The following is a 22,738-nucleotide window of genomic DNA, read 5'->3' on the forward strand; positions in this document are numbered from 1 at the left end:
TATCCAACGGTCAACGATCATCATCATGATCTTGATAACAGCTAGAATATGCAGCCCGCGTCGCCGTTCCGTTTGTTTCATCGGATGTGACATGGTTCATGCAGCGTGACTACATGCCACGCGACGACAGTAGAGCGCGAATGTCGCCAAGGCCATCCAGCTCGCCTTGCACAACCACAGTGCTAGGCTTGCCATTCATAAGTACACGCCTCGCTACGCGATGAAGCGCAGCCAGATCCACACGGTCAATGGCCGCACACATCTCCTGCACGCTCACTTTCTTGCCATGGACAAGCACTTGACGTCCAAGATCCTCCACTTCCACTAGGCGGCTTTCTAGCGCCATCATGAGACTGCTCTTAAGCTGGTTCTTTGCACGCGCCAGCTCTGCCTTCGTCACACTGCCTCGGTAGTTGCCTGATGTACATAGCTCAAGCTCGCGTGCTATGACGTACGGAATCGTTGAGCTAAAGCTCGGATGCACACTCGCGGAAATGCCAAACAGACCAGAGTCTGCATAGCAATGGTGGAAGCTTGCACAATGATCCACGGCATGGAACTGATTCAGCACATTGGTATACAGACGACTGTACATGCCTTTACCAGGGCCTCCTGCACTAAAGCTGCCGCCACCACCGATCAACATTTGCATTGTCGCTAGCGTGTAGATGTCATCATCATGGATCGACATGCCTTCGTACGCAACGTAAACATGCGTGAACTCTGTCGAGGGATCGGGCATAAACAGCTCGCCACCTGTGTAACGTGCACGTTCCTTGCCAAGCATGTCAAGCACTGGGTCCTGCGGGGCAGCACGCATACCACCAAATAGCTCTGTCGCTTGTGCGACCATATCGGCATGCGACATGCCTACACCTGCGACGACGAGCCGCTCCGGTCGATACCACGCCCGCATAAAGTCACGCAGATTGTCCGTGGTCACGATATCAAGGTTCTCCATCGGACATAGCAATGGATGGCCAAGTGTGTTGTTTTGGTATGCAACTGCATGCACAATTTCGGGCAGTATCATCTCTGGCTTACTCCATATCTCCGACACTTCCCACGCCGTAGCTTCGCGCTGCACACCAAGTTCATTTGCGTCCATGACGGGATTCTGGATCGTGTCTGCGAATACGTCCAGCACTGTCCGGATATCTTGGTTGAAGACCGACGACTGGTACATAATGGTCTCTCGCGACGACGAGCACATCACGTTGCCACCGACTGCCTGAATCAGCTGCTCCATGTCTTCGGCCGTGCGGCCCTTTGTGCTTTTGAACGCCATGCGGTCTAGCAAATGACTTACACCACTCTCTCCCGGCACCCACGGCCGCTCGTATCGCGAGCCTGCATCGATATAGACACCCACCGCACTGAAATGCCCCGGCGTTGCTTCAGTCGCCACACGTACTTGGTTCGGCAGCGTCGTGATCTGCACCGGATCAGTAGCAGCAGCACCAGTTGCATATGCACGTTGCCGAACAAGTGGCAATGCAGCTTTGCGCAAGAATGAGCTGGCTCCTAGGCGATGATACGGCATCACAAGCTAGGGGCGCGTGAAAATATGGGAATGAAGATTCGTTCTCCAAGTCGAGAATCGGTGCCTCTAACCGGAAGATGTATCAGGTGGAGGAAGTGTCGATGATGACGTAGTAAGGCTACGCGCAACTCAGACGCTACGTTGCTGTGCTAATACGGTCAAAAATGGCCCAAATGGAACGTGACTACAGAGTCACTTTCTACCATGGCCCAATTCTCACACATCTCGCCCCCAAGCCTAACACAGCACATACCCTATACGAACCAGACCCAGGTATGCACGACAAAGAAAGACTAGTTCATTGAGTCTATGTCATTAACCATTTAAGCTGTTTATTGTGATTATTGTTCATTTTGGACACATCGTCAATGAGAAATGCATGGTAACGTAGCAGCTTCGGCAACAGGAACAGCACGCTCACCCAAGCTGCCGACCAGGCTGCCAAGAGTTTGATCAAATATTGGTAGCAAAATCACCCACGACCAACATCAATCGATCAAGATATCATATGGACGCATTTCCTGGGGCAACGTCCAATTTCCACGATACACACGATGCTCAACTGAATCATCAGGCCCAGAAACTGGCGTGATAGGCTGCTTTGCGGAGTCCTTTGCGAGACGGTTCGACAGCGACTGACTTGTGCTAGACGCATCATTGTCTACACCAGTTGACTTGGCGCCCTCTTGGTCAAAGGCGCCTAGTTTGTCTGTAAGAGATTGGATTGTGTCCTCCACAATGTTGGGTTGTCCCATAGAGCTTAAGGCTGCTTCACTAGGCGTCATCAGACCCGACGAAAAGCCTGAGTAAGCTAACGTACGCTGAGACGCATCCTTGCTCATGTCTGAGTGGTCAGACGAGAACGACACACCGCGCTCGATGTGGCCAATGCCTGGGCAACGGGCGTTCATCCAAGCCACATTATCCTCCAACACACATACACGGCCAGCCAAGTCTTCCTCCTCAGTCTTAGCCTTACGGTAAATGACGTGCTGACACACTGGGTACACGCTCATTTTAATGTCATCCGATCCAATCTTTTCGAGCCATGTCGTCGACGACGTCACCGACACCACACGGTCTTGCAAGCCATGCTGAATGTATACCGGAACAGTAAACTTGTCAGCCAGTTCCTGGACGTCCGCAATGCCTCTGCGCACACATAGCAGGTGCCCTACACGGAAAGCACCGCGGTGACTACGCATGTCCTGATCCACAAGCTGCTTATACACCTTGGGATCTTTGTCGACGGCCTGCTTATGTGGCACATACAGTTCAAGACGGCCTGCGTTCAAGAAACGAATGATTGTGACAATGAAGCGAACAACAGGACTGACTTTGACGTCCTTCGGATTAAAGTGCAGAATCGGTCCAACAGCCACAACACCATCAACCGGGATCTCATCCATGTCCGTCGTGTCGTTTCGAGCAGATGCCGGATAGTAGATCGGGTACAGCAGCGCTACGAGACCACCGAACGAAAGACCAAGGAGAAAGGTTCTGCGACGATTTTGTTTGGGAATCTTGCGGCCCTCCGCCTCGTCATCGCGGCGAGCCACGTCGTGAATTGCCTGGTACACACCATCAGTGTAACCCTTCATCGTCGGCTGATAGACGTGTCGGCCTGTTGAGTAGCCATGCGATGGAAGATCAGGTACAATCAATCGGTAGCCAGCATCCAGATATCGACGAGAATGGCTCGCGAGCGTGCCTGAGTGCACACCAGTGCCGTGACAGAACACCATGTCTGCCACACGTCCCGTCGAGCGCATTGCAAGCTTGTCTTCCCAAACCTGATACCAAACGAAATCCTTTCCGTTGGGCATCATCGCCTTGTAGAATGACACCGTCACATCTGGATTCTCGTGCAGGCGCTGCTCCATCTTGCTGAACGGCACCTCGCTACGTCCGTACGTCCTGTCCGCTGGTTCGTACACATGGATGAATTGCAGGAACGGCTCAATCCAGATTTCCCACAACACCTTCCAAAGTGCCACCACAAAATTCACCACGGGATTGGACTTTGTCGTGCTACTGTCACCTGCCATTCTACCCACAGAGGAATGACGCACAGTGGTGGACGTAAGACCTACTTGACGTGTCCGCACAGGCAAACTGCGGTATTCCTAAAGTGCATCGGGCTCTCGTCAATTTCCTATCCACGTCAGCATTGGCTAAGGCACAATCAAAGAGGCCCCTGCACGTCTGCAAATTTGGGTCTTGGGTTGGACACAGACGATCTCTACCTGCACCAGGCATCGAATAAAATTTTGCTACTGACAATTTTTTTTGGGCGATACCCTCTTTCGCTTCGTGGACGTGGTCCATGCTCCGCGACGCGCGACTCCGCCGACTTTTTGGAGTCTCGTGTATGCATGGTTACGAGATCATGTGCATATTATTCCAATGTCCAAAATTGTCTCGGCATTCTGTCAAGATCGGGAGGGGTTGCCCATGCGCTATGCTTAGTTTTACTTTTTGGATCGGGCACATGCAAATACCGAGAAAAAAATTGTTCAGACCCAGCCGACCAACCGAAAATCTTGGTTGGCCCACCCACAAAAAAAATGTACAGTTGCGAGGCAAAATGTGCCCGGACACTCCGCTCTGTTGCCACCGAACTATATAGCTGCAAAGTCACCAGACGTCTGCTCGATAATCGGCACCCACGCTCTTGAATCGCGTGCGCACGAATTAATACGTGGCGCGCGTCGATCAAAACATTGAGAGCGAGCGAGCAGGGCAGACTCCACGACAACACCAGCAGCTGGCTGATCCAAAGGAAGGCAGGCTTCGCTACGCCTTGGCCGAGCGTGGCGCGTAGCCCCGTGCCGCCTGCTGTTTATCCGCATGAACATTCAATCTGAGTCGTCGGCCAACGAGCCAACGACGCCTGTGGCGGTAAAGCGATCGCACTCGCCTGACCAAGTCGCGCTTTATGACCAAGCAGCTGAGCATGCAAAGCGCGCACGTATACATTCACGACCACATTTTGCTGACGCCTACCTCGAGTGCTTGTCATCGTCTGAACTGATTCGCATCATTCGTCAGATTGAACAGCTTCTTCAAGATACCCCACATGCTGCCGATGTGTATGCATTAATATACCCAAATAATATCGAAGAACGTGTGACTGCGAGCCGACGTGAGCTAGCTGCGTCGTCCATACAGACGGATCATTCTTTGCGTACTTCTTCAGAGCCACCACATTCATTTCCGTCATCATCAGCACATATTTCTCCGCCTTTATCCTCGGCACCACCATTATTATCTTCACATGTGCCGCATGTCCCATCTCCTCTCCATGCAGACACGACTACACATTCTACGACTGACAAGGAGCCGTTGCACCAGCCTCCGGGACTGACTGTGCCTCCTGACTCATCTGAACAAACATCTACACCGACCATACAGGTATCTGCGTCAGTTGCACCACCGTCTCCGCCTCCGCATACAGCGGCGGCCCCGTCGGCCTCATTTTTGACTGATTCTAGCGTTATTTCGCTGGGTGAGCCACCAGCTGGCACCGCCAGTCGATTGTATACCCCGATGATTCCTGCCTCAACAACCGACCTTGGCACATCTATGACGAGCACCTCTGAACCCTTTATATCATCGACATCGACAACTACCAATGTTACGGAGCCTGAGTCAGTCACAAACAATGGCAACATATCATCGCGTGTTGCTGCCATTCTCGAATCCATCCAAAACACCAATTCGTCTGGCCCGATGCTCGGTTTGCAAGGCCAACCACTTGCGCCGTCCAAACAAGGAGGATCTGGCTCTGGTATGACAAGTGGTCTTTCGTCTTTATTGAGCAATTCATTCCCAAATGCAAACCATCGCATGCCTGCAAACTCGGCACTGTCACGTTTGCTCGAGCAGACGACGCCTGATCCTGGGGGCATCTCTTCTCCGGCTTCTGCCATACCACCTGCTACGTCTACTGCTACTACCGCGTCGTCCTTACCCTCTGCGTCATCTCTTTTAAGCAGTCTAACGACACGACCCGGCTTTTCTACAGGCATCACTGCGACGGGCACGGGGCCTTCTGCATTAGATTATACAAGTCTGTCGCATGCAACAACACAATCGAATGCGGCAGCTACAAGTTCGGGGCTAACTTCGTCATTCACACCCACGTATGGGATTCATGACCCGCATACAACTGATGCAAATGACTCAACACGTGAGCCGCCTAGAATCACGAGCACCCTGCCGTCGTACGAAGACATGATCATTGAAGGTCTTCAGGCTATAGGTGACGTGAATGGTACTCCGCCGCGCATGCTTTTCCATTGGATGGAGGATACTTATCCGTTGATGAAAAACTTTCGGCCGTCGGCGAGTCAGGCCCTCCAGAAAGCATTTAAGCGTGGTCGTCTTCACAAGGCTGGCAGTCTGTATCGGATCAATCCTCATTGGGATGGTAGCAATGCAGGGCGTAAGCCCACCAGACGGCCGCAAATCGGAAAGGATCACCCCATGATGGTGAACGGTCCAAAAGGACCGGCGCCTGCCAGTCCGTTCAAAGCGCGTGCTCAATTTGAAGGAGCAGCTGCATACCGACAATCGTCTGTGCATTTGAACAGGCACAGAGGCTTGCGTCACCCATCGACCTTGCGGCCAGGGCCGAAGCCTTATGGTCAACCGGGTGCCGCTCCTTTGGATAACCCAGCCAGCAGTATTTTTCAGAACGGTGCCGCGGCTGCTGCGTTGTTGTTGGCGCACCAACAACGTTCGCGTGATCATAATGGGACGGTGCCATTGACATCCCAGGATCTTACCCCTACACTTACCTCTCTTGTTCGACAGCTGCGTGCTTCGCAAGGCACAGCATTGCAAGGGGCTGACGGTAGTACACAAAGCACGTCATCGCTTTCAAGTATTCTCGCGTCGGCTCTGTTGAAGCATGCGCAGCGTCCATCTGATGGTAGCGCGGCTATATCCGATCCTAGCTCCTTGACTCCTATGACGAACTCGCTGACGTCAACGTCTTCGCCAGTGCTGCAGTCTCTGTCGCGGCTTCTGGGCTCGGCACGATCAGGTACGGGTGCACCCGGTTCTGGCGCAGACGCAGGCTCCATCGACCATGGAACGGGGCTTGGCGCTGGATCCGCTCCTACACTTGGAATGAGTACAGGTCCAGATCCAAACCTAGGCTTGACCTCATCTGCGGAACCTGTGCCAGAGCACAAGTCTTATCTGCCGTTTAGCACGTCTTCCGTACCATCTCCTGCGCCGCTGCCCGCGTCTGGACCTGGCTCGCTCTCTGCATCGATTGAAACTCTTGTTCGGCAGGCAACACGTGCTGCTACACATCAAGTGTCTTCAGATGATTCTCTGACTATTTCTGACCCGGCAAACGAGCCAATAGAACCAGCACCTTCGGCGACACAGTCTGATTTGGATGCAGCCGTTTCAGAGACCTTGCAGGCAGCATTCCAAGAAATTGGACCGCAACACAAGCCAGCCTCCACAGATGTCGTACCTGACGCATCAATGCAAGACCTCGATACCAGTGAGCTCGACGGCATCAATTTGGAAGACTACAGCGATGCTTTGCGTACGCTTACCGCTGCATTGGCCGGTACACATGGCGACGATGGCGATGATGTCGACATGAGCGGTCGTGAAGGCCAGAGTCATGGTCACAACGGCGAGGACGATGATGAGGAAGCACAGCGACTCGCTGATGAAAAAGCCATTGCCGATGCTGAAGCTGATTTGTCAGATGCCGAGGGCGGTGACAGCGACGGACATGAGTCGGTGCCTGATCATGACAGACCTTATGAGTCAGTGGGATCGAATCGCATGGAATCGCTCCTCAGGTCGTATGGTATTGACGTGTCAACAGAGGCCATTCAGCATTTGACCGAGACGCTGCGTGACCCAAACATGTCGGTCTCTGATCTGACAGACAACAAAGCGATGCAGTCTGGAGCGACAGGTGCCTCTACGACTTGTGCAAGTGTATCATCAGCATCCGAAGAGCCAACATCTTCGTCGACAAATACGCATGTGCCACAGCCGTCTGCGTCGTCAGCGAATGATAGACACGTTCAGCCTCCACCCAGCGATTCAGCGCCGTCTCTAAAACCCGAGGAATCATTTTCTCATCACGAGTCTACTGTACCTAGACAAGATCAGTCTATCGCCACGGGGCTCAAAGAAGAAGCACATACATCCAATTCAGCCGCGCCTACGACAACTTCGGCGACATCTGCCTCTGATTCACCTACCATGCCGCTCCTTGATCCGGAAGCCAGCGACGAAGCACATAACCAATCGATCCAGTCCCAATTGGAGGCACTTATTGCAAGTCTGGCTGCTGACAGTGAGGGTTAATGCATGGACCGAATTCGTTTCGTCGTTTCTTATATTTTCTCTTGTTTTGCAAAAAAAAAATGATTCATCAGTCGTTCGTTTCGTTCATGCTTCCATCATTCCTATGCACATGTACAAATAGCTAGATAGTTGTTTGAGTTATGACAATTCCAAAATGTCGCGTGCTTCATTCAGTTTCGGTCGGACCCAAGAACTTCCGCTCAGCTCGATGGATGTGTCCAGGGCTTTCTTGACGGTCTCCCACATGCCTGCATTGGCTGGATCATGAAGTAACTCGTGTGCCAATTCAACACCAAAGCGCTCGTTGCGTTCGTACGGCGATGGCGCAACGCAGTGCGCCAGGATGTACTGCAACAGTTTTGGCGCCCGACAAGCAAATATTCGCAGTACACGCGCTGGATTAAGGTAGATTGGCGTCGTTTCAGTATCAGCAGCGAGCAAGAGAGGCACGAGATTCACATTGTAATGCACAGGTGGGGCATCAGGCATACTCGCAGAGGATGTGAGGAGTGTGTTTCGGAATGAGATGAAAATACCGAGGCCATCGCCCATGAGCATGTCACGAACTGTCTTGTCCGTGATGCCATCACGCAAAGCAAAGCCTCGAATGATGTTGCTTCCTAAGGCAAACAAGTCGCCCGTAGGGCCCATTCGGCGACCCAGAGGGCTGATTTCCAGTTCGGGTGGAGTCCAGTCGAAGCTTAGTAGCTGGATCAGGCCGTCATGCTGAGCCGATCCACGGAACGGTGACGCATTTTCAAAATCAATGATATATAAAACGCCTTTCTGGTTGAACATAAGGTTCTCCAGTTTAATATCACCGTGCATCCAACCATGACAATGCATGCGCCAGAGAAGCAAGATAGCGTCGGCAAATACGCGCGCCATAACAGGCATAATTTCATGATCTTGGCATCCAGCGATCACGAAGAAAGCTTCTTCAGGAAAGTCTTCTTCCAGTCGAACAATCTTGTTATCTTCTGTTCTGAGCACGTGCGGCTTGACTGCGCTTTGCACCGGCGTAAGAGTCTCGGCCTTTTGGAGCTCGTCAAGAATGTCGTCGATGTAATGTCGCCGAAGATCAGCCTCATACTCTCGTGCATACAAGGGGTCGACTGTCTCGTTCTTCGCCACACGGAGCTTCGACTCGACACTCTTGATTTCCATCGCCGCAAAAAAGTTGCCATACTGGTCCATGGCCCATCTCCGCCGCTTTGCCGCAGAAAACACGCGGTTGTCCGGCGTCGTGATGAGGAAACTGATACCTTCGCCGCTGGGTCCAGGTGCGTAAAACAAGCGTACACTTAGACTGTCACTTGTGGCGCCCTCGCGAAAGGGCCCGTCTTCATCGTACAAAGTACCTTCCACATGTTCGATAGAACGTCGCGGGACTAAAGACAGTATGTCCTTCTTGTCGTACATCTGGTCAAGAAGCTGAAGCTCTGACTGGACATTGGGTTCAGGCGAACCAGTACGTGGGGTTGGCACATAGTCCTTGAGGGCGGAGCGAAGGAGCTTCGAGCGCCGGTCTCGTCGCGCTTCGAGTGTCGGCTCGTACTGGCACCAAGCCGCGGAGGCCTTCTCCATGAAGCGCGACGCAGACGATGCAGCTGACACATTGCGCGTTGTTGTCTTCACCACGGCATCGTCAGGATACACGTCGAGGCTGGCTTTTTCTAGCAGTATACTTGACAAAGAGTCGGACAAGATGGGATGCGACATATCCATTCGACTTGGCGAGCCTCTAGGCAAGAGCGAAGCATCATTTTTGGCGGTGAGCGATGTAGGTGAAAGCAAGGCAGATGCTTGTGGTGCAACCGTACGATCACCACATTGCCGAAAAGGGTGCACCGCTGATGTCCCGGTCGATGGTGTGGGTATGGGCCTGTAATCTGATGAGACAAATGCACTTGCAGGCACTTCCTCATCATGCGCTGGCATGAGTGATGATTCAATATCATGCACGTTTCGGGTCTGCGCAGACGCAGGGGCGATACCAAGAGAGCTTGCAAACTTGTGCGTAATGGGATCATGGTTTTCCCACGTCCGCGGCGGCGATACCATTACACTTTTGATCACTTTCCATGGCGAATCAGATGCAGGATCAGCTATCATATGAGCCCAGCGCTCCTCGTCCTTGCCAAGAAACAGTGATGCTCTGCGCCGATCAAGTGGCGGGCGTGTGAGCGATGTCCCTGACCTTGCTCTCTGAACCGACATGTTGGAATGAAATGTGATCACACGGAAGCAAGGAGGTGGGTGCCTTGTCTGTAAGAGAGGCGACGTCGACAAGCAAGGCAATCGATACTTTTTACAACTAGTAAGGGGCGCTTGGCTTGTGTCCAGCTGATGAGTACGAACAGGAAGTGCTAATTGTGCCAAGACTTGAAAATGTGGCGAATTCCATCAATTAGTACTAAGATACTAAGAAATAAAACAGCTATTCGTAAGGGTCATCGGTCTGTCGTCGTCACTTGCATCCCGCCACATGTGGAGGTGAGCGTCGTTGGTTAGCGCACGCTACGTGCACTTGACTCGAGGGCCGGGGTCGGAGGCATTATGTAGATATATACCCTGACAAAGAGCCGGAGGCATGATAGTCACCAAAGAGCTGTAAGAAGATCTCGCCACCCGGAACCTGTAATGGGCCTATATCAGCAGTGCGAAGCGACGACAAACGGTCTTCTGCGGTGGCATGCTCGTGAAGGGAGGCCAATGAAGCATCAAGGCGTCTTTTCCGCTCTCGGTCCCAAATCTCGTGCAAGGCCAAGGACAAACATCGTAGTCCCCATAGGTAACCAGCATCTGGCTTGTCGCGATGTGCAGGGGGGTGTCGAGATACAGGAAGCATCGTTTCGTCGGGCCGTGTGGGCGGCCGCCCGCCATGGTCTTCAGGGAAGTAGAAATCTTTGCCTGTCGTGCAATGAGCAAAATCAATTATCCGAATATTCATGTTGCCTCTGCGCCAGAAACGTCGACCGCCTCCATGACCTGGCAAAGAAAGCGGCGGTTCTTCTTTTGGTGACGTTTCCGCCGAAAAAACTGGGGACGGAAGAGTGATAGTGGTAGATGATACACTGGAAGGCGCCTGGGGCGACGTGATAGTCGTCGAGGGGCTCGCCTCGTACGGCGGTGTTACAAGGAACGGCTGACTGCTGATATCGGTATCGGTAGTGCTCGTTTCTCTTGTATCAACGCACGAATCTGGGGGAGTATGGGCGTCGGCGCCCATCATATTGGCCACGTTGATGACGCGAATCACCCAAAACGTCAGCCTCAAAGCCTTGCAAAAGTGCCCGCTGCCGACGGACATCGCCGTCATAAATCAGAAGCAGGCTGCTAGCATAGAAGCGGTAGCCCGCGAGCTTACATGCATGCTGAGCCAGGCAGTAGAGCTTCTCAACGAGCACTGGTATATGGTGAATAAGCACTTGATAACCATTGTGAAAGAATGTCTCGAGCACCGATGTAAACTCATCTGGTTTCACGTTGCGGCCATAGTATTTGTCCTGAAAGACAAACTTGTCCTGGCGCGCATCATACATCTGCATACCGCAGATCCGCACACCATGTGTCCGACTGGTTGTCTTGATGCACTTGTTTGTCTGGCTCTTTTTCTTCGCATCTGTCGAGTCCAGACCGTACTGTCGAGTGCCCATTTTCAGATCCAGGACACATGGGGCCTTGAGTCCTCCCGTTAAATCTTCTAGGAGAATGAATTGCTCTTGCCGTGCGCTTGACTTTACGGGCGACGCTGTTGTAGGCGACGGACGTGCTCTTGAAACAGGCCGCGGGGTCGCTCCAACTTCCGCTCTGTCTCCTGTTCCCGTGCTGTCAGGCCCTGTTTCCAGAGGCACCTCTGGTTCCACATTCATTCTCATTCCCACACTTGACATTGCGCAATCTTCATGACTCCGCGGCCGGCTTTGATTCCATGTGCTATCAGTGTAATCCAAACTCGAAAATGCAGTCATACTACTGCCCTGTTTCTTCTGGTCCCAAGACCTAGCCAGTCGATCACCTGGACCTGCATGCCCACTTACTGACCGCTTGTTGCGGTGCCGTGGCTTGCGTTGACGGAACACTTCGCGGATCACTTGTTCCTGCAAGCGCCGATTCACCGATGTGCAACCCTTTCCCAAGATCGTATTCTCACTTGAAACCGCATTACCAGCGGCATCAAACTCTTCATTTCCACGCAGTGACCGCCTCACAAGCCAGTCTGGCATTATGTGCTGGTTTCGATCGATAGCCACTTCTGGCACCTCATTTTCATCCTCGTCTTGGCCGTGGAAAATGCGGCGCCTTGGCTCCGGTGCACTTGTGGTCATAGACACCTGATTGCTCGCCTTGTCAGCAGAATGCATCACAGGCTCACGGTGTACGTGTCGGTATGTTACATTCAATACACCCAGATACTGCGGCACAAACGCCAGCATGTCTGGGTGATCACGCTCCAACGCTTCGTAGAATTGGTTCTCACGCGAAGTGAGTGGTTTGCACACAGCACGCCGCGAGAATTGAAAAATATGACTGTGGCCACCAACCTGATGATTAAATGGCTGCAATTGTACGACACTTGGTGGCGGCTCTGTTGAGTCTTGGACATGGTGGTGCTGATGCAGGCGGGCTGTATGCGGCGTTCGTACATCTGAATTTGCACTGAAGTGCGGGGACGGAATAGTAAGTGGATTCGTGTAGCTTCCATACCCATCCATTTGCCTTGGTGGCTCTGCTGCAGAGGCCTTTTCCACGTCAGTCTCCTGCTCACTGGCTGTATCGCTTTCCTCAGAAGACTCATCTGAGCTTGTATCGATCCAGCTTGCACCTTGCGCCTTATCGCCATCATCGTCATACATCGTGGAGTTCGTCAAAACATCATGTGGTTGTGAGGAAGGCGGAGTCGACTCATTCCACGATGACATGGAACGCTGTAACAAGCTTTGAGGCCTGAGCGGTTGCGATGGTGAGGGCGATGCTGTCATAGCTGTTGCTGGACTCCGACACAAGTAAGCTTGATGCATAGAATCCATTGAAGATGGACTTGAATCCTGGCGCTTCGGGTTTGTTAGATGCTCTGTCTGGTTCGGTGTCGTTCCTGAAGATTGTGCGGCCATGAACAGATGCAATGAGGCAGCGGCTTTCCGCCCACTCCCTACTCGTTGCGATACTCCTTTCTCGTCTACATTCTCATCCACAGTCTCATCCAAATGGTTCTTTCCCGATGAAGAAGTCGCCATAACTGGCGGCGGTGGCGCACGAATCGCTTGAGTGTGGCGGGGTTGAGGAACTCGACGGCGATGCTACCGGACTGCGTGCGTGCTCATTTCTAGACGAGCTGCTACCCATACCTTGTTGCACAATATGGGATTGCATTGCCCTCCAGAACGTTTTACAGCAGGTATACCTCCCGCTAACTGACAAACGAGTACGATGAGTGATAACCCCGCACTGCACACGCTAAGTAACGACTCCAAAAATTTGTGGATTTAGCAGGCGCTACGGGTCGGTTTCAAACGTGCGGGTGTGCTCGTGCGCGGTGGAGGGACGCGCACGCCTCCCGCTCACTCTTTCTCCCGCACGTGGACCAACCCTCCACGAACACGCTTCTTGTCCACGTGGAGCCCTGCATCCTTGAATCGACCATGGGGGTAGAACTATATGCATCACGTGCATTTGACTAGCTGCTGGGAGGCGAGGAGGGGGGCTGGCCTTCGGCGGTGCCCAGTACTCCAGCTCGCTACCCTTTCATCCTAGCGTGGTTATCAAGTCGTCATGGGCAATCAACGTGTGTCTTTCAAGCGCTACGTCGAGGTGGGCCGTGTTGTCCTCGTTTCGAACGACGAGTCAAAGAACAATCTCGCTACGATCGTCGAGATCGTGGACCAGAACAGGGTATGTATTCTTGGCTTGAGCCAGTCAAAGGCGCGAACAGCGTTCAGAGAAAGATAAGCGCGCATTAGGACCAAGGTGATGATGTCGAAAGCACCTGCACATAAGTACTATCGGTCTTGATGGACATCCGCTTTTTTCTCTGATGCTTTCGATTTCTATGGCCTCCGCGCACATAACGGTATCTTGTGTGACGAATACTAACTTTTTGTAGGGTGTGATTGATGGCCCATCAACTGGCGTGCCCCGTCAGGTTATGGCCTTCCGCAACATGAATCTGACCGGCTTCGTCATCAAGGTCCCCCGCGGTGCTGGCACACCTGTTGTGAAGAAGGCATTCGAGGCCTCTGGTGTCAAGGAGAAGTGGGAGAGCAGCAAGTGGGCTAAGACTCTCAAGGCTCGTGAAGCCCGCAAGAACACATCTGACTGTACGTTGATGGCCTTGTATTTCGCCTGGGACACTTGTGCTGACAGATTACTAGTTGACCGCTTCCGGATTCAGGTCTTGAAGAAGCAGCGCCGCAGCATTATCGGCGCTGCTGCCAAGAAGGTCCAGGCCTAAGCATGTTATGATCTGTGTGAGAGTTGGATCTCACCCTCCTATTTGCCAAAATGTAGCAGCGGTTCTAAGCGCAGCGAACTCGGTTCTTCTCAGCGCCGCTTCACCTTGTGCTATTATTCCCTTGAGAACGGCGCGCATCTTGCGCCCGGCATAGCTAGAAATATATTCTATGTCCGGTAACTTGTGTGTGAGCAGTAATACTGCATCGACTTGGTGTATGAGTGGCGATCAGCGGCGTTAAGATGTACTTGGATTAGACTCTTCTTTTAGATCATGCCGGCCGGCCCATTGAAAAGGGTGTTGTTGTTTTACATAATTTTTTACACTATGGATCCGCACGTTATGTTTTGCTGTCATGACAGCATAAGATACCTCGTGGGATAGCTCAACTACGACCTCGTGTTAAAAGTTGCGCTTCATGATACTGGCTCTGTACTGACGCAAGCGCAAGGTAGCTATCCTCTTTTCTTTATTTTTCGTGATAAACGTTTATATGAGTGTCCTATGAATACAAAGATTTGGCTATCTGCTCGTACCACTCGTGCTGTTGTCAAGTGTGCACTTATTTGGAACAGTTCAATTCATACCGAAATTCCTTGTAGCACTCATCAAAAGGTTCTCATTGCAGAGTGGAGAGGAAAGAGCACTAGTTCGTTAGACGTCGAGTCGGCAAGCCTTTTGTCGATCGAACTCTCTCCACACTTGATCCAGTTACTGAGATTAAATATAGACTCGCTTGGTTTAGCCAGATGAGCATGAGTAAGGAAGGGTCAGGTTCAAGTAATGTGGCACCACTTAATGGTCAACAGCAAGGTATGTGTATAGGAAATGGATCTGACCCAGAAAGATGACGTGCTGAAGGCTCGTCTGGCTTCGGATGAAAAGTTCGTGCGCCGGATAAGCAAACGCATCGCGTTGTTGGCACAGGCACGCACACTGACTGACCGGTACGTGCTTCCTGTGATCCATCCGCTAATCGTACAGTGAAGCAACTGTTGCGCTGTTAAAGCTTGACCTGCAAATGTTTTGCGAACACATGAGTCGCCTTCAACATATGACTACCACAACCTCGGCTGCGGAAATTCGTGTATTTGAGGACCAAACGGCAGAACTACGTACGTACTTCGATTGAAAAAGCTGAGGTTTGGGATGAAAGCACTCTCTTGGTTTGGTCCACATTGATTTCTTACATGTATCAGATAAAAGGAGTGAAGAAAGGCGTGCTGATATTGAGGTGATGAAGAAACGGCTTGAGGATGCCAAGCAACACCGAGCGCACGTTGCAGAATATAATTCTTTGGCGAAAAAGATTCTCGTATACCCGAAGCGTGATGAAATGATAGCGTACGTCATCAAGTCAGCTAACCTTAAAGTTCTTCACAGCAACTTTGTGAACGCATTGAGCAGCTCCAGAAAGAAATCCAGAAATATGACGATGCTAGCGCTACTACGCGACAAGGTCTGGATAACGTCTCGGCTACCTTAAAGCAGATTCAACAGGATGTGCGTCACTCTCTAGGATACAAGCCATTGCCTGAAGACAAGACGACACACTCGACAATGTCAACAACAACTTCATCCAAATTAAATCCACAAGCGCGTGCATTTCAACAAGATCCCATCCGAGCACCAACGTCGAAACGGTCACATTCGGATGCTTCCTCAACCGAGGATTCACACACAACGTCGCCTAATGAAGCCAAGCGAGTCAAAACCGAGACTTGGACGATGCACGCTGATACTGTAGCAAATCAGCAGGTGTCAGCTCATCATTCCAAAGAGGAATAATAGAATCTGAAGGCGCTCAAGTCATCAGGATCCCTTTAATCTCACACAAAACTCTATACTTTTGTAGGCATATATCTCGTTGCACAAGGGCTACGACTCGCAGCTATCACGTAGAAGTTCTACAACAGTACAATCCGCGACAAGGAAAAAGTATGGAGGGAAAGCATGCCGCGGTAGCTGCGAGGTTTTGAAAGTTGCTCACCAAAAAGGATGCACTGGTGCGCATACAAAGCCATTTCCTCGAGTCCGCATGTAGGAGTCTGCGACATACTTAGTAGAAGTAGCCGAGGATCTTGCCAGCGACGTGTTTCCGATGCGCCTCTTCATGGTCCATAATGCCCGATGACGTCGTGAGAACCACGAAACCGAAAGAACGAGCAGGAAGCATGGCTGAAACCCAGCGCTCCATCTCCGTCAGGGGCACAGGGTAGCGAGGGGAAATCACACCGCACTTGTTGATGCGGCCGATGAGCTGAACAACAATCTTACCAGCGCGGTGGTCATCAATGATCTCGAAGTCTCCGATATAGCCTAATATCGCGTTAGTATACACCATTCATTGTCCAAAGAAAGACCGCATTGAATCAGAGAAGAGGGCAAGAGGTGGGGGCGCAACGTTGCACAAAGTGTTGCATGCCTAGGCTTTATAACCTATTACGCAAAAGAACAGGTCGCAAGAGGAAAGCATATCCTGTTCAGTGCGAGCTGCGTTGATTTCTCGGAACCTTAAAGAAGAACTCTGGTGGAAGCAAGACCCAGGAGCCCAACAGTTATAATCCCGAGTAGGAAGGCCTGGCGGCAGAGTATGCGCATATACACGAAGACATTTTCTATCACCCCTTGCTCTCCCTCTGCGGGTTGTATCCGTGCGGTCAGTGAGATACATACCATGCTTCTGCATAACGCTCAGGAACTTCACCACAACCTTGGACGATGGGCGGATAAGAACCTGGCGCTTTCCGCGACGCTCAGCATTCACAATGCTCACAAGGGCGTCGTTCTATTCATGTGGATTAGTTTTGTTGCCTGCTTGCCTGTATACGACGTACCAGTACCGAGATCCTGACCATGTTGGACTTGAAGGTTACGAGAAGAAAATTAGCGCCTACCCAAAGCGTGTGAATTCGCCTCGGGGCCAGATGGGCATTTTTGCAATACTTGTGGACTCACTCTGCCGCGCCGCCGCCCCTCCGCCTCAGAGTAATAGATGAGCACGTGACATCTTCAAAACTGCATATTGCGCGCGTGCCGGAGGAAGGAAGCTCAAGTGAGGGCGATAGTGCGTAGGACTTCGTCGGCCGGACGGTATTCTCCTGTTTCCCTAACACCAAAGGCAAGACAAGATGGTGCGTAGACTGAGACACGCTAGTCGCATGGTCTCTCGTCGTCTGTACGAGTGTTACCACACATGCACATGAGTACTGCTGGGATGTGAAGTCCGAGAAAGCTGCAGGCGTCCTGGGATGGAAAGCGCAAAGTTGCGAACTTTGCGTGCATGTTTGCTGTGTGCAGCGTGCGGTGCCGCGACGATGGGATGCATGCTGTAATGTTGAGCTAGCGTGATTACATTGTAGAGAGCTTGTTAGTACTAACACTATGACAGGGTCGCGTCCGCACTAAGACCACCAAGCGCGCTTCTCGTGTTCTCATTGAGAAGTACTACCCCCGTCTGAACCCCGTTGACTTCCACACCAACAAGAAGGTGATTGATGAGGTGGCCATTGTCCCTTCAAAGCGTCTGCGCAACAAGATCGCTGGTTTCACGACGCACTTGATGAGGCGTATCCAGCGTGGCCCTGTCCGTGGTATCTCGTTCAAGCTCCAAGAAGAAGAGCGCGAGCGCAAGGACCAATACGTTCCGGAGGTGTCGGCTCTTGACCCGTCGGTTGCTCCTCTTGAGATTGACCCCGACACGGAGGAGATGATTCACAGTCTTGGCTTTGACAACCTTCCAGTGACTGTTACAGCTCCTGTGACGTCGCAGCAAATGCCTGAGCGTAAGGGCCGCCACGTCCCAGGTGCCGGCCGCCGCTAAGCGCATATTTGGTCCATACACACTATTTATCACAGGCAGGTTTTGCTTTGTGACTCGAAAAATACATCATGTAATGCATGTTGCTTTAGCCCCTATTCTGGCTGTATCAACCGAGGCGATTCTTTGCTAGAACGGTTTGTAGCTAGGCTGTGTAAGATGCGGAATGCTCGAATGAGCGTGGGTGCATTGTTTCTATATGATTCCCATATTCTGCGGGATGTGCAGTCTCTATCGGGTGCATGGTGGTAAGGGTTGGCATCGGCGCAGGTGGCCGTGCAGATTACGCGGGCATCTCGAGATGGATGTGGCCACATTTGGCCCCCTGTTCACAGAGCTCCCCTGTGCGAGAAAATCCACGTGCAAAAATTTCTTTCTTGACACCTGTCCGGCCAATCTAATGACTCCATAGACGCAGTGGCCATGCTAGGGCGTCGACGTACAAAGCGTGCCTGAGAATAGGACAGTGTAGGCGCTCACGATTCTGGCTCTGTCCATCACCATCATCATGGAGGCGAAGTATCGACAGTGGTGTAGTACATACATGCGATCGAGTCCGTCTGTACGTGAAAGTGCATACGGCATTCTTACTAATGATAGGGCTTGTATTGCTTTTACAATGGCTCGGTATGCAGGCATTAGGAGGTTCTGCGTCGCGTGCAGCTACTAACGTGCAGGGTGACAACGGTGATGCTGTAACATGCTCTGAAGCACATGGTGCGTAAAGAATGGGTGCTAATATGCCAGGTTATGCTATGTTGATTGCTGTACTTCATGGCAACCAAGTTGACTTCGACGGTTTACTGACATTTTTTCTGAATTTCCGCAACGAACATGGTCTGATGATGTGGCAAGTTCGGATGAACCAATCTGGCGCACTCTATGTGGAGGAAGATGCTCGCGATTGTGCGACAGATGGTGATATCGATATTGCAACAGCCTTGTTCCAGGCCCAGAGAGTTTGGCCGAATGGCTCGTCGAACTTTCCAGCGGGTGCTTATGGCTACGAGGCAGCCGCGCTGAGTGACGCTCTGTTGGCACATTGTGTTCATCCAGAGCTTCATGTTCCTTTACTTGGCGACTGGTGCTGCACTGACAGCAAGGAAAACCGCCGTCTGCATGACTCGACGCGCAGCTCTGACTTTATTCTGTCGTCCTTTTTGCTTTTTCACATGAAACATCCAAACCCCGAATCACGTCAGCGGTGGCAGCAAGTGCTTGAGGCGACGCTGCAAGTGGCCATTTCGCAGCTGGATGTGAATCCGCGCACTGGTCTCATTGCAGATTTCCTCGTGCATGACAAACGGCATGGATGGCATCCATCAAAAGGTAAGCATCTGGAATCTAAGTACGATGGTGAGATGAGTTGGAATGCTTGCCGTACGCCTTGGCGTCTGGCTCATTACTATGCTGTCAGCGGAGATCAGCGCATTTTGCCTTTGTTGCAGACTATGTTGAAGACGCTACTTAACGCCAACTTCCCTGCCGTTCCTGCGGGAATCCGTATACGTGATGGAAAAGGTCTTGCTGATTACTCGTCGCGCGCATTTATCGCTCCTGTTGGCTACTTAGCCTATGCATTGGGCGATGGCGCCTCGCACATGACGGCTATCCGCGCTCTCGATGACGAGGAAGACGAGTACTTTGGCGACTCGATCGATCTCGTCATTGCTGAAGAGGCTATGGCAGCCCCTATGTGGCTGGCTTAGATGCATGCTGCCAGTGATGTTGCCTGTAGCTATCGTGATGAATCAAAATCGTTGTAGACGTGAGAGCCTCCACTCTGCGTGCTCGCCAGGCCACGTGGCATCTGCATTTTCGGTTCGGCGCTTGGACCAACATTCACATCTTTTTTGTGGGCAGGGCGAGTACAAAATCTCGAGATCCCACGTATTCGGACGTTCCTGAGATGGCGCGTTCTCGGCACGCAGGTGTCCTGAGCCATTCCGTTTGCAATGCAAGTCTCCTCTCATCTCTCAGATGTTTTCATTCATCCACGCGTTATGTCAGTGATCATGCACGCGTCGTCGATGATCTGGCCGCGTCTTTCGCAGACGCATATCCATCTGCATCAACAACATCTGCATCTGTGCCTGCATCGTCAGCATCATCATCCATGCCGCAGTATACATATAAGAGACCACACGGAGTTGTTCAGCGTGCTATCCAGACAATACTGAAGCAGTCACCGTATACACATGCAATTCCCACAATGCATTATGTGACCAAGTCACACTTAGTCGATAAACTTTTACCACCTGCTTTGGCCCATACAAACACGCTGGGCGGCATTGTTGGTCTAGATCTCGAGTGGAATTTTGGTCTTCGTATGGGGAAAACGGCCGTTGCCCAACTTGCGACTGCGAATGACATATTTGTCATTCATCTTTCGCAGATGAAGCGCCTTCCTGATACCCTAGTGGCTATGCTTCAAGATCCACACATTCTAAAATCCGGTGTTGCAGTTCGACAGGATCTTAGCAAGCTGCAGCGCGACTTTGGGATTGAGACATGTGGCGCGTTGGAGCTCAGCCGTATTGCGTGGAAGCTCGATCCTGAGCGATGGAATGGTCGCCGCGCACTTATTAGCCTACGGGACTTGTGCGCTGCATACCTTGGCTGCGACTTGGCCAAAGGACCAACGCGCACAAGCTCATGGACACAAGTACCGCTCACCAACGAGCAAATCACGTACGCCGCATCAGATGCATATGTCTCGTTGGAACTAGCGCATGCCATGCTTCTTGATGCGCATGCCAAGCGACCCATGTCTTCCGAAGATGCGCAGAAGCTGTTGACTGAAGTATCGCAAGCCAAAGGCCGGCGCGTGGCTGCGCGGCCAAGTACGTCTGTGCCATTGGCTCACAATCGCGCATGGGATGCTTGGGTCCAGGGCCAGAATGTCCACGAACTCGCTGAAGCGAAAGGCATCCGCATATCCACGGCTGGTACCTATGTGGCGAGAGCGCTTGCAGAATCGATTACCCCGGTAAAGCAGGGCTCGCAAACCTGGCATCGGCTACGAACAGAGTTCTCTCACCCATCCATGCACTACATTGTTGTGCGCTATGCATACGGCTTCGTAAAGCAGGGTGTGTTTACATATCCTGAACTGCATCAGTTTCTGCAGTCCCTGCGAGCTATGTCTCCTGCTACCTCGTCATAACCCATTGACACCTACGCAAATGCATCGCCCAGACCCTTGTCCTCACAGGCCTTGTGCAGTGCGGCCTTAGCCTCAGCGTGTCCTTTTTCACATGACTCGCGCAGGGCCACCACTTGTTCAGGCTCCAATGCACCGCACAGGGCGTCCAGAGCACCAAGCTGCTTCTCAAGCACAGTCGCTGAGGGCGACACGCCTTCAGGCTGGAAGTAGTTTGCACCGGTGATGATGTTCCGGATGCTTTTCTTTTCCTTCTTGAGGTTCTTCTTCGCAGCTTCGCGCACTTTTTTAGCGGCTTCGCGTTCCGCCTTCTCGGCCTCTTCCTTCGCAGCGGCTTCCTTGGCGGCTTTTTCGGCCTCTTCCTTCTTGCGCTGCTCTTCCGCGGCCACCTCTGCAGCACTCTTACCGCTAGGTGCTCCCGGACGGCCCTTGTTCTTTTTGGCTTCACGAGCAGCACGCTCAGCGGCACGGAATGCCTTGATACGTGGGTCCAAAGAGAGCGCCTTGTCGACCAAGTTACGCAGACGAGCATTGTCTTCCTTCTTGCGACGCGCACGCTCGTTGCGGTTCTTCTTTTCCGTGTAGCGCTTTTCGTCACGGTTGTCACTGCCATCATTTACCTCCTTGTCCAAGTATTCGAAGCTGCGCCAACTGTCAAAGTCATAGAAGAAGTTGTAAAAGTCGTCAACTTCGTCCTTTGTGCTGTCCTTTGTGCCGAGCGAAGGCACAGGCGTCCGTTTCGAGAACCGGGCTTCCCGCTCAAACACAGGCCCCCACAGCTCATAGAACCTATCCGGGCTCTCTTTGCCGGTCGGTACGTCGTCGTCATCCACGCCCTCATCTACACTGTCAAACTGACGGCGTTTTTCAGGGTTCGAGAGGATCTCAAACGACTTTGCGACGCACTTGAAGAATGCGTCGTCACTCAGGCCTGTAGCACCCACTTTCTTGTCTGGGTGATGCTTGAGGACCTTTTTGCGGTGCGCAATCTTGATTTCATAGTCTGTGGCCTTGTAGCGACGGGACGAGAGACCCAGTACTGCGTAGTGGTCAAGAGACTTCCATTCCTTTGGATCACTTTCGAGCAGTTCTCTACTTTCCGGCTCCTCACCGATGTCATTATCAAGCTCATTGACTTCCGTGTTAGCAGCGGCATGCTCGTCCAGGCGCTGCTTCATGAGAGCGTCGTCATCTTCAAACGTGCTCTTATGCAGTTGCCTACGCATGTGACCAAGGAATGCATCGCCCACTGGCGCCACTTCCACACTCGTTAGAGACAAAGCAGAAGTAGACGCCTGCGTAGGCGCATAGTTTTTTGGCGCAGCAGGCAGTGCGAATGGAAAGTCGATCACTGCGGCCATAATGGACGGATGTCGTAAGTGAAGAAAATGCAAACGCTGTGCGGGA

At 52.1% G+C, this 22,738-nt stretch overlaps 12 protein-coding genes across 12 annotated transcripts; 5 read left to right on the plus strand and 7 right to left on the minus strand.

Moving 5' to 3' along the window:
• Positions 1-109: 109 nt before the first annotated feature.
• MGL_3341 (uncharacterized protein) lies at positions 110-1,543 on the minus strand (the record flags this gene model as incomplete). Its single annotated transcript, XM_001729254.1, has 1 exon — positions 110-1,543. The coding sequence occupies one exon, from the start codon at positions 1,541-1,543 to the stop codon at positions 110-112; it is 1,434 nt and encodes a 477-aa protein (XP_001729306.1).
• Positions 1,544-2,031: 488 nt separating this feature from the next.
• On the minus strand, positions 2,032-3,591 carry MGL_3342 (uncharacterized protein; the record flags this gene model as incomplete). Its single annotated transcript, XM_001729255.1, has 1 exon — positions 2,032-3,591. The coding sequence occupies one exon, from the start codon at positions 3,589-3,591 to the stop codon at positions 2,032-2,034; it is 1,560 nt and encodes a 519-aa protein (XP_001729307.1).
• Positions 3,592-4,393: 802 nt separating this feature from the next.
• On the plus strand, positions 4,394-7,894 carry MGL_3343 (uncharacterized protein; the record flags this gene model as incomplete). The annotated part of the gene is made up of 1 exon (XM_001729256.1): positions 4,394-7,894. The coding sequence occupies one exon, from the start codon at positions 4,394-4,396 to the stop codon at positions 7,892-7,894; it is 3,501 nt and encodes a 1,166-aa protein (XP_001729308.1).
• Positions 7,895-8,032: 138 nt separating this feature from the next.
• On the minus strand, positions 8,033-10,114 carry MGL_3344 (uncharacterized protein; the record flags this gene model as incomplete). Its single annotated transcript, XM_001729257.1, has 1 exon — positions 8,033-10,114. The coding sequence occupies one exon, from the start codon at positions 10,112-10,114 to the stop codon at positions 8,033-8,035; it is 2,082 nt and encodes a 693-aa protein (XP_001729309.1).
• A 337-nt stretch (positions 10,115-10,451) lies between these two features.
• On the minus strand, positions 10,452-10,745 carry MGL_3345 (uncharacterized protein; the record flags this gene model as incomplete). Its single annotated transcript, XM_001729258.1, has 1 exon — positions 10,452-10,745. One exon carries the CDS (start codon positions 10,743-10,745, stop codon positions 10,452-10,454), a length of 294 nt encoding a protein of 97 aa, XP_001729310.1.
• A 340-nt stretch (positions 10,746-11,085) lies between these two features.
• MGL_3346 (uncharacterized protein) lies at positions 11,086-13,134 on the minus strand (the record flags this gene model as incomplete). Its single annotated transcript, XM_001729259.1, has 1 exon — positions 11,086-13,134. The coding sequence occupies one exon, from the start codon at positions 13,132-13,134 to the stop codon at positions 11,086-11,088; it is 2,049 nt and encodes a 682-aa protein (XP_001729311.1).
• A 535-nt stretch (positions 13,135-13,669) lies between these two features.
• MGL_3347 (uncharacterized protein) lies at positions 13,670-14,348 on the plus strand (the record flags this gene model as incomplete). The annotated part of the gene is made up of 2 exons (XM_001729260.1): positions 13,670-13,789; positions 14,001-14,348. The coding sequence occupies 2 exons, from the start codon at positions 13,670-13,672 to the stop codon at positions 14,346-14,348; spliced, it is 468 nt and encodes a 155-aa protein (XP_001729312.1).
• A 2,059-nt stretch (positions 14,349-16,407) lies between these two features.
• On the minus strand, positions 16,408-17,206 carry MGL_3348 (uncharacterized protein; the record flags this gene model as incomplete). Its single annotated transcript, XM_001729261.1, has 3 exons — positions 16,408-16,667; positions 17,025-17,136; positions 17,186-17,206. 3 exons carry the CDS (start codon positions 17,204-17,206, stop codon positions 16,408-16,410), a joined length of 393 nt encoding a protein of 130 aa, XP_001729313.1.
• A 704-nt stretch (positions 17,207-17,910) lies between these two features.
• Positions 17,911-18,171, plus strand: MGL_3349 (uncharacterized protein; the record flags this gene model as incomplete). The annotated part of the gene is made up of 1 exon (XM_001729262.1): positions 17,911-18,171. One exon carries the CDS (start codon positions 17,911-17,913, stop codon positions 18,169-18,171), a length of 261 nt encoding a protein of 86 aa, XP_001729314.1.
• A 505-nt stretch (positions 18,172-18,676) lies between these two features.
• Positions 18,677-19,877, plus strand: MGL_3350 (uncharacterized protein; the record flags this gene model as incomplete). The annotated part of the gene is made up of 4 exons (XM_001729263.1): positions 18,677-18,730; positions 18,769-18,795; positions 18,846-18,885; positions 18,916-19,877. 4 exons carry the CDS (start codon positions 18,677-18,679, stop codon positions 19,875-19,877), a joined length of 1,083 nt encoding a protein of 360 aa, XP_001729315.1.
• A 200-nt stretch (positions 19,878-20,077) lies between these two features.
• MGL_3351 (uncharacterized protein) lies at positions 20,078-21,279 on the plus strand (the record flags this gene model as incomplete). Its single annotated transcript, XM_001729264.1, has 2 exons — positions 20,078-21,011; positions 21,167-21,279. 2 exons carry the CDS (start codon positions 20,078-20,080, stop codon positions 21,277-21,279), a joined length of 1,047 nt encoding a protein of 348 aa, XP_001729316.1.
• Positions 21,280-21,345: 66 nt separating this feature from the next.
• Positions 21,346-22,692, minus strand: MGL_3352 (uncharacterized protein; the record flags this gene model as incomplete). The annotated part of the gene is made up of 1 exon (XM_001729265.1): positions 21,346-22,692. The coding sequence occupies one exon, from the start codon at positions 22,690-22,692 to the stop codon at positions 21,346-21,348; it is 1,347 nt and encodes a 448-aa protein (XP_001729317.1).
• Positions 22,693-22,738: the final 46 nt, after the last annotated feature.

Source organism: Malassezia globosa (genome assembly GCF_000181695.2).
Source record: "Malassezia globosa CBS 7966 chromosome Unknown mgl_sf_9.1, whole genome shotgun sequence".
Classification (NCBI taxonomy): Eukaryota; Fungi; Basidiomycota; class Malasseziomycetes; order Malasseziales; family Malasseziaceae; genus Malassezia; species Malassezia globosa.